Source organism: Cucurbita pepo, chromosome 16, assembly GCF_057944985.1.
Source record: "Cucurbita pepo subsp. pepo isolate OVF chromosome 16, ASM5794498v1, whole genome shotgun sequence".
Lineage (NCBI taxonomy): Eukaryota > Viridiplantae > Streptophyta > Magnoliopsida > Cucurbitales > Cucurbitaceae > Cucurbita > Cucurbita pepo.
This window is the reverse complement of record NC_141813.1, coordinates 1,660,761-1,670,653: the sequence shown is the minus strand read 5'-3', so window position 1 is coordinate 1,670,653 and position 9,893 is coordinate 1,660,761. Positions and strand designations below refer to the sequence as shown.

The window sequence follows — 9,893 nt, the reverse complement described above, 5'->3', positions numbered from 1 at the left end:
ATTCAGATATTAATGTAACATGCACGGTAAATAAAAATATATTTTTTAAAATAATAAAAAAAATACAACCCAACAACTCGGAACCCTATTTCAATGGTTCAATTCACCAATCGAACCAATTCAAAATTTAAAATTTTGGGTTAGCCCGAGCGAGAGAGACTTTAAAAAAATAAAATTAGAGTCAATGGGGAAAATAAAAAATTAATTTTGGTAGGGAGTTTCCACCTAATACAGTTTCCTTGGCATTTATGAAGTCAACAAATAGAAAGTCAAACAAACAATATTTTTGTCACAAAAATATAAATATAAAAAAACCAAAAATAAAAATATTATTTAATTCCCCCAACGATATTCCTCAACTATCCTCCAATTATTCAATACAAAACAGCCCCAAAATTGACCGAAATTCCCGATTTTCTCCGATCAATTTCCGATTCGCCTCCGCCAGATCTGCCATGAACCCGCCGGGATATCCCGCCGGCGGCAGCCCCAGAAAGAAGGAGATCCAGCTACAGGGTCCCCGTCCGCCGCAACTCCGCGTCAGTCAAGATTCCCGCAAAATCAAGAAGCCGCCGCCACACCCTCAACCGATTCCCCCAGCCGGACGCCCACCTCTCCCACCCGGCGCCGGCGCCACCCAATGGCCTCAGCCACTCATCATCTACGACATCTCCCCTAAAGTCATCCACGTCCCAGAGAACAACTTCATGTCCGTCGTCCAACGACTCACTGGACTCTCTTCCTCCGGCGCCGCCGCCCCCGACGGCGATCTCTCCCCAGCGGCGAGGCTGGCCGCAATCGAGAAAGCCAGTCCCCGACCGGAAAGAGAAAGAGAAATCGACGTTAGCGAGATGATGGATTTGGGGGAGATTTCGGTGGAGTTATGGCAAACCCCTGGAATCCTATCTCCGGCTCCGGCGAGTCTTGCTCCGATTCCGACAGGGTTTTTCTCGCCGGCGACTGAGCTTCAAAATTTGTCGTATTCGTTAATTCAGGAGCTGAGCCCTCATTGGCCAAGCCCTTCTGCTCTGTTTTCCCCAATTTCTTCACCAAATCTTTTCAACAATCTCTTTGATTTCTAGCTAAGTTTTTTTTTTTTTTTTTTTTTTTTTTTTTTTTTTTTTTTTTCACGACATTTTTCCTTTTTGCCAATTCGTTAAATTACCTTAAAAAATGTAATTTTTGTTTTTTTTTAATAAATAAATACCATTTTTAACACCTCATTTATATTTGGTATTTCTAATTGTAGTATTAAAGAGATAAATTAAAATTTCTAATTATTTAATTTATATATATATATATATATATATATATATATATATATTATGATATTAATTAGGGAATGGGATCCAAGGTTGACTATTTGTTAATTGCTATATGAATTAGATTTTTTTTTTTAAAAAAAAAAATTAATTTGGTCTAAAATATTGGTCTTTTATGTGTAGAATTGTTGACTTTTCGACATGCATGATATTTAATTAGTTTTATGATGTCTTTATTTTCAAATTACAATATCGCTAACGAAACGTCCTACGTCCTACTAAACTCTTATAAAATATTTTTTTTTATTACGTGATCCGATGAATGTTTTTGGTAGGGATGTGTATCGATGAAGTTGAGTTGAATTTTTTTTTTTTTTTTTATTCACTTGAAATTTTGGGTTAGTTGGATTGGTGACCAAGCAACTCGAATAGAGTAACCATGGGTTGTCGGTTGGGTTCTCATCGAGTTTAAATATCAAATATTGTTAATTTTTATAATAATCTTAAAAGTAGAGTAGGGTTGAAACCCTCTTTTTTGGTTGGTCGGGTTGGCTCAACAAAAAAAACCTATCAACTCACGAGTCGATTGAAATTTGTAGTTCAATCGGAACGAGAAATTTATTTTAATCCAACTCAACTTTTATAATTTGAGCTGGGTACTTCAGGTTGGTTGGGTTATTGCTTCGTATGAACACCCCTAGTGTGAGATTTCACCTCGGTTGTTGATAAGGGTGTGGAAACCTCTCCCTAGTAGACGCGTTTTAAAACCGTGAGTATCAGAGCTAGGCACTGAGTGGTGTGCTAGTGAGAAAGCTGAGCTCCGAATGGGGTGATTGTGAGATCCCACATCAGTTGGAGACGGGAACGAAGCATTCTAAGAGTGAACCTCTCCATAGTCATTTTTTAAAAGGGTGTAAAAACCCCGTTTTAAAACCGTGAGAATGATGACTATACATAACGGGCCAAAAGTGGGATTTGAACCTATACCCTCTCACAAGGACTAGAACTTGAGTCTGACACCTTAGAACACTCGGCCATCATGACCTATAATCAAGAACTAATAGTAAATATATAACATTTTGAAAATCCAAGTAGATCTGAGTACCCTAATCCCTTGCCAACAGATGAAGATACGCTCAATGGAAACATTGTTGATGAGATAGAAAACGAGGATGTCATTATCTCTATGCATTATGAGGACTAAAACGTGTAGTCTACTACCTTCTAATGGAATTCTCTAGTAGTTGTTAACGAAACCTTCTTACCAAAACATGAAACACTACCAAAGAGACTGGAAAACCTTTCAAAAATAGTTTCCCATATTGATTTGTTAGTACGTAGCGTATGAAAAGAATTCATTAGTTGGGTTCGAATATATAAATAACTTAATAAGTTGAGTTGGTTCATGCGTTCTTTCCGTCGTAAAACAAACGTATCCATAGAGTTCAAGAATTATCAGCCCACACAGAGATGAAAAGGTTTTCGGTATAAGTCGTTATCAATTTTTAATTGGATAACTATCTTGTTAACCTTAGACTACTCAACCATCTTGACTTTTATTTTCTTCAAAATTTACTTTAAATATATATCGTTTTTAAATTCAGGCAAATTCGAGCTAGCAATAAGGAAGTATAATGACTTCAGGTTAAGCAGCTACATAAGTGGCTCTACTGTTGGTTCGGTTGGACGAATTGTATGATGTATGATGATATGTTATGCCCTATTGTGCTATATCAGGTTTATAAGCTATGCTATAATAAGATTATATCATATTGTAGAATTCTGTTTATGATATTGATAACCTGTGATGCATTAACCTCCATACACCAGCTATGTTAAGTACAAAAGATTTATGAGGAATTAAGTATGCATGATTTTTAGGTTCGTTATGTCATTAATGAATGAATGTTTGACTTGCATCATAACTTATGTCATGATTTTAAGCTATGGTGACTTCATGCAATTTTTTTTGTGTCATATGCATCGGGAGAATTCTCCATTATGATTAGTACGAATCCATACCTTACAAAATTTATGTTCGTCATGATATTATGCGGGTCCTTTCCCTCCGTGGTGTTCGGTAGCATGAGGGTGCACTAACCTGATGAGCCAGACTTAGAGGGTATGTAGTGAATCTATGTGCCGATGCGTAGACAGTGTGTAGGGAAGTACTACTCATCCAACCTTGTCCGAACAGGAAAAGAGTTTAAGGTCATGTCTTGATGTTTTTATAAAATGATAGGTCTCTCCATAATTTTGACCTCAACAATATCGTTACTAATAAAGTATTTTTTAAGATACTCAAGTCACATTCATGTCCGTTTGGTAACCCATAGGTTAGATAAGCTTGTTTTATTTTGTTTAAGCTCAAATCATTTATACTCCACTCTCTTATTCCATGACATTGTTGCTTTAAAGATTTTTTTTTATTTTTTTATTTTTAAAATGTTAAGTTAAAGATTTTTTTTATTTTTTTATTTTAAAAATGTTAAGACTATAATATAGGTTACAAAATATTTTAAATGAATGTTTCTGCACATGTTCTAACATGTAGTGACAACCTTATTTTTAATAAAGAAATAGGGTCGTTACAAAAAGTATGGATTGAATAAAGAAAATATGTGTATTTATTATGATCGATTAAATCGGTTATAATCTAAGATAGGTTACCATTTTTATTATGATCCATTAAATCGGTTACAATCTAAAATGATATTCCTTTGTTAACTCTTTTAAATTTGATGATTAATCGTTTTTTTTTTTTTTTTGTATGTAAAAATTGCACGTGTTATTTTCAAATTAAAATGAGGATACTAACGATAAATATATATTAAATTTAAAGATATTATCGAAACTTTTTAAATTTAAGCAATATTCTTTTGTTCTAAGCAAAAAGTACAAATTACAAAAAAGCCTAAAAAGAGAACATTTCACACTATCCTCTCCAACTGGTTGCTCTATTTTTTGCGTTTGAGAGGTCCAGTCTTGTAACCACACTTAGTTGGCTTCCCCCAGGGTGTGCGAGACCCTTTCCCAAAGCTCCCACTACTCTTGCTCCTACCCTCACCTCCTCCATGAGGATGATCCACCGGGTTCATCGCCACTCCTCGAACCACTGGTCGTCGACCCAACCACCTACTTTGCCCTGCCTTTCTCAGTTTTCGGGTTCCATGGCTTGGGTTAGACACCTGACCGATTGTCGCCCTGCACTTAGAGTCGATCAACTTCTCTGTACCTGATGGGAGTCTCACCAGGCAGTATCTTGACGTTGGCTCTTTTAATATCTTTGCACATGTTCCTGCTGCCCGCACGAGCTTCCCGCCTTGACCTGGATTCATCTCGATGTTGTGGATAATCGTACCAATGCGCATAGCAGAAAGTGGCATACAGCTTCCAATTTGTGAATTGATGTCAAGGGTAGCCATGTAATTTGTCATTCGTTCACGTAATGTCCGACCATATGTCCCAGCTATATCTGATAAGAATGACGTAAAAGTAATCTTAACATAATGACACTAGAAGAAAACATTCTTCAGTAATCTCTCATCTGTCCAGGTTTCTTCATTCTTCAGGTGATCATGTAGCAATAATAATAATTGAAAGCAAAAGAAAAAAAAAAAAAAAAAAAAGAAGATAATTATCGGTCTTTTCTGTTCCAAAAACTAGCTTATTTGAGTAAACTTAACACAGAGGACAACATTGAGTTGGAAGTACCTTGCTTTGACGTTGAATAGCTCAGTTCAGCCACTGTCTTTAGCAGGTGAAGATTAATTTCACTTATCTATTCACTGTCCTTACAATGGTAAGATTTGAAAACAGCTTTTCAAGACTTTCATTTTGGCATGGGTGTTTGATAAAAGCTTGAGAATAAATTCAACTTATGAGCTACGAACTTGAAGAAAAAAAGCTAAACTATGATGAAGAAATGCGGCCAAAGCTATTCTTTGGAGTATTTGGTCTGAAAGGAACCGAAGAAAAAAAAGATAGATGGGACTTTGGAAAGAATTTGCATATATTTTTTGAGATCCAGAAACAAAACATTCAAGTGTAGAAACCTCTACCTAACAGACGCGTTTTAAAACCATGAGGCTGACGGCGATACGTAACGAGCCAAAGCCGACAATATCTGCTAGTGATGAATTTAGACTGTTACAAATAGTATCAAAGCCAGACATCGGGCGGTGTGCCAGCGAGGATGCTGGCCCCAGAGGAGGTGGATTGTGGGATCCCACGTCAGTTGAAAAGGGAAACGAAACATTCCTTATAAGAGTGTGGAAACTTTTCTCTAACAAACACATTTTAAAATCATGAAACTGACCGCAATACATAGCGAGCCAAAGCAGTAGTAGGAAATTTGGGCTATCTGTCAAGTCCATTTTCATTCTACAAATGTAATCAATTTTATTTTTTTGGGGTAATGTTCAATTAATTGTTGATTAGTGGATGGGTTGTTTTTTTTTTTTGTTCTTCCATGGGGACTTTTCTTGCTAGCGTTAACTTGAAGAGATCCCTCTGCGTTTGGTTTTTCCTTTTTATTTGCATAGACTTAGTCCTTATGCTTTTAATGATATTATGGATAAGTTTTTGAGTAAAACATTTTATTAAAAATTAGATCAAAAAGCAACTTATGCATAAAATATGGACACTTCTGTAATTACAAGGTTTAAACCATATACAAAGAAGTAAAACAATGAAAAAAATAATAACAGAAAGTTTAGGAAATGAAGGCTCTTATCGGGAGATGGTAAGACTTTGTTTAATGAAACCAAAACCCAACAATTTTGGGCCAAAGACCCCCAAAAGAATCCATGGCTAAAAAGCACCAGGTGTGCACCTCACATAGAGGTGAAGCACAATTCTCTTGCTTGAGGGTGATTTATGCCAAGTCATACTTTAAATCATTGCAAGAATCCAAAGCCATATTATCTCAAGAATGTATCAATTTTTGTATAGCTTTCTCCTCCAAAAACATTAGGCTAAGCATAATTCATTTCATATATATTGTCATCCACATTTACAATCATCATTATTATTATTTTCTAAGGACAATTCGTACAAAAGACTATGGAAAAAGAGATCAACCTAAAGAAAAGGAGCCACCAGAACAGAAAAAGTTATTGCAGAAGCTGTATATTGAAAGGATGAAGAGTCTCGCTTAGGTGCCTTGCTTTGATCAATGGAAGTGGTCAATGTAGTAAAGGTCCATTTTACAGGTTCTTTGCTAATGAAATTTCTTATGTGGAAGGTTGGGTGGCTAAGGTCCAAGGAGCTGAATGAAGAGTCATGTTATTTTCTTTTTTTTTTTAAAAAAAAAAAAAAGGAGAAGAAAAAAAGAGTGATGCAGAAGATAAATAGATTCAAGTTTTGATTTTGAGTTATTAGCATCCAGATTCAGCTGGTTCAGTTAGTTTGTATGAAAGGGTTTGGTTTAGATCAACAAAAAGATGGAAAAGAAAGGCCAGAAAAAAGAAGGAAAGATTAGAAATGAAGAGGAGAAGCATGGTTGCAGATGGTGGGATGTTCTCTTGAGTTTTTAAGGGCTTAGCTTTCAAAGTTTTAATTATCTAGAGTGTAGTATCAAGATGATTTCAGAGGATGTATGCGTTGACGCTGGTCCTTTGCAGAAAATGGTGAAGTTGTGGCATTAAAGTGAGATCTGTTGAGGTCCTAAGTGGAAATAGACTAAAGGTAATGCAATATTCATGTAGTAGCCCAAGCCGAATACGTATTGCCATCAGCCTCACGATTTTAAAACGCATCTACTAGGGAAAGGTTTCCACACCCTTATAAGGAATGTTTCGTTCCCCCTTTCCAACAAATGTGGGATCTCACAATCTACCCCCCTTGGGAGCCCAACGTCCTCACTGGCATACCGCCAGGTGTCTGGCTGTAATACTATTTGTAAAAGCCCAAGCTCACCGCTCGCAGATATTGTTTGCTTTGGTCCGTTACGTATCACCGTTAGCCTCACGGTTGTAAAACGTGTTTGCTAGGCAGAGGTCTCCACACCCTTATAAGAAATACTTCGTTCCCCTCTCCAACCGACGTGGGATCTCACAATTCTAAAATTTTGAAGAAGCATCGAAAGGAAGCTGGGTTAATTCTCAATGGGTGATTCTTAAGTTGGAGATTGTCTTGTCTTCAAGCTTCATTGTCACAATAAGAAGAGTATTTTAGTAATTTTTAAGTGCTTAAGGCTTATGGGTGGGGTCTGCATTATTATTCTTTTTTATTGGAAACATGACATTACATTAGAACAGTGAATATACAAAAGAGGGGGGAAAGAACCAGCCCCCAAAGTTAAAGAAGATTACAGAAAAGCTCTTCAATTAGCCAAGAAATCCAAAAATAAATAGTTACAAGAGATTGTTAAGCCTACATCCATAAAAGAAGAGAAATTTTGGTCTTCTCCCACAAATATTCATTGGTTTCTTCCAATCCAAGTGCACCATAGAAAGTTCAAATAAAGTTGAGCCAAAAACATCGGCCTTGATTAATAAGAAGAGAAAAGGCTGCTGATTGAAAAGCAAGTGTAGAAAGTTAGAAAGCTCTAAAGAATTTCCGATGGTTTGAGCACATCCATGAGAGTCGAGCTTAACACCATTACAAAAAGAACCGAAATGAGCACGAGTAGAAAAGTTATCATTAACAAAAGGTGTGCTTATTAATAACAATTGGAAGGCCCCACTGCCCCTAGACTGATTTGTTCCACCTTTTGTTAGATTGTATGTATAGTTTCTTAGTTAAGAAGAGAAAAAAAAAACGAAGTGCAGAAAGGTTTTGTAGGCTTCAGTTAGAATATAAGGCTATTCAGCTTAGAATATAAGGCTATTCAGCATCAAAGACACGGTAATCCTCTCTACTAGCTTCACTGTAGTTTGCAATAGCTTACGCCATGAGGCTGTAGCCTTGGGTCGGAGTTCAGATGTTGCTATGGAAACTAAAGATTGTTGTTATTCATTGGTGAAGGAGAGAAAGATTAGTGATTAGCTTCACTGTAGTTTGCGATGGCTTACGCTATGACGGTTGAGCTTTGTGCGACACTTTGAGTGGTAGGGATGTCCTTTTTCTGTTTCGTTTGGTTTGTATTGATCTCAATAGGTCTGTTGGATGGTTTGAATTTTTCTTGTAAGTTTTTGTCTCTAGATTGGTTTTTTATTTGCTTCTTTTGGGAACCTTGTACAACTTTCTTCAGAGAAAATTCTGTTTCCTTGGAAGAAAACAAAAGTTACAGAGAAAGGGCTCCAAATTACAGTTGTGTTCTTCTTTATATAGCCAAGTGACCACCTAGAATTGTTGCTTCCCAGCACATGGAACATTCTAAAAGCCCTTTCCTAGTATAACAGTCAAAAGCTTATCATTTTCTCCCAATGGAAAAAACAATTTAACCCAAACAACAAAACAAAAGCGTTCAATTTCCTTAGAAGATGAAACCGTTAATTGACGAGAACCAATCAATCAATCAATCAATCAATCAATAAAACCCTTTCGGAGTTCAGAATTACACCAGAGATTCAGTACTTCGGACGTAACAAATGAAGAAAGTAACAAAAACCAAAAATGTACATTAACATTCTGCGATCCAGAGAATAAAAAGGAAGCAATCAAATCACAATACGCTTCACAATAGACAAACATTCCAACCAGAATGAAATCTTTGAACTCAAAATCAAATGACGAAGAAAGTAAACACAAAGAAAGCCGTAGAACTGAGAAGAAGGACTTACCAGAAACTAAGAGGTCGGCGTTCGGATCCTTATTGATCGGAGCTGAAATAGAACTTCTGGAAGAGAAACTCCTGAGGCCCCGAAGAGCAACCGAGGCCGCGGATTTCATAGCCATAATTCAAGGTACTTTGAGTTTCTTCATATAATCAAAACGAAATGTAAGGTTACAGAAATCACAGCCATGAAATCGAAAGCATAAGAATCTACACTTGCAATGAAGAAACGAAAGGGAAAGAAAATTAGAGAATAATACCTCAAAGAGATGAGATCGCGAAGAAAGCAAAGAAAAATACGACGGCCGGAGAGGGTTTTGTGGCTTTCGGCTGCCGCTGCTCGCCAGATCCAGAGACGAGGACTAGGAAGAAGTAATGGACTGAGTGAATGTTAGACCGGTTTTCTCTGGGTTTTTTACCAAACAGAAAACCGATCCGATTTTTTTCAAATACTTAAACAAAACCGGGTTTTTTTTTTTTTTTTTTTTTTTCAAATACAATTTTGTGTTTTGGAATAATTAATACATTTATTTGATATAAATTGAATTTTAAAAATTATGAAATAAGCCTAAAACTTAATTTAAAATTTTTCGGACTTATTTGGAAGGTTAAATTAAAATTCATATATTTATTAAAACTAATAAAAAATTTATTAAAGTATAAAAAATTAATACATTATTTATAAACTAGAATATAAACAAATTTTATAAATTTATTAGGGTGAATCTTTTATAATTAATATATTTTATACCTTAAATTAAATTTTTTTAATTAGAAAAATTTAACATAGTGAATGGGGGAATATCTCAAAAGAGATATCTTTTTTAAATATAAATTAATTTATTTTAATATATTAGATATTAAAATCATTAATATTATATATAATATATTATATATTATATTTATTTAAA

General features: G+C 35.6%; 2 protein-coding genes across 2 annotated transcripts; one reads left to right on the top strand and one right to left on the bottom strand.

The window, feature by feature from the left end:
* The first annotated feature begins 218 nt into the window (after positions 1-218).
* LOC111777161 (protein MKS1-like) lies at positions 219-1,113 on the top strand. The gene has a single exon (XM_023656627.2). The coding sequence runs from the start codon at positions 249-251 to the stop codon at positions 1,080-1,082; it is 834 nt and encodes a 277-aa protein (XP_023512395.2). The 5' UTR covers positions 219-248; the 3' UTR covers positions 1,083-1,113.
* Positions 1,114-4,088: 2,975 nt separating this feature from the next.
* LOC111777160 (large ribosomal subunit protein uL2my, C-terminal part) lies at positions 4,089-9,397 on the bottom strand. Its single transcript, XM_023656626.2, has 3 exons — positions 9,243-9,397; positions 8,990-9,125; positions 4,089-4,737 (listed from the first exon to the last, which is right to left on the bottom strand). Exons 2-3 carry the CDS (start codon positions 9,102-9,104, stop codon positions 4,220-4,222), a joined length of 633 nt encoding a protein of 210 aa, XP_023512394.1. The 5' UTR covers positions 9,105-9,125; positions 9,243-9,397; the 3' UTR covers positions 4,089-4,219.
* Between the last annotated feature and the right edge of the window lie 496 nt (positions 9,398-9,893).

Bases quoted from the DNA above. Each gene is read 5' to 3' on its own strand.
- LOC111777160 (XM_023656626.2), bottom strand. From the start codon at position 9,104: ATGGCTATGAAATCCGCGGCCTCGGTTGCTCTTCGGGGCCTCAGGAGT. The intron at 4,738-8,989 runs GTAAGTCCTTCT...CATTCTTATCAG, and splicing joins CGCCGACCTCTTAGTTTCTG to ATATAGCTGGGACATATGGT.
- LOC111777161 (XM_023656627.2), top strand. From the start codon at position 249: ATGAAGTCAACAAATAGAAAGTCAAACAAACAATATTTTTGTCACAAA.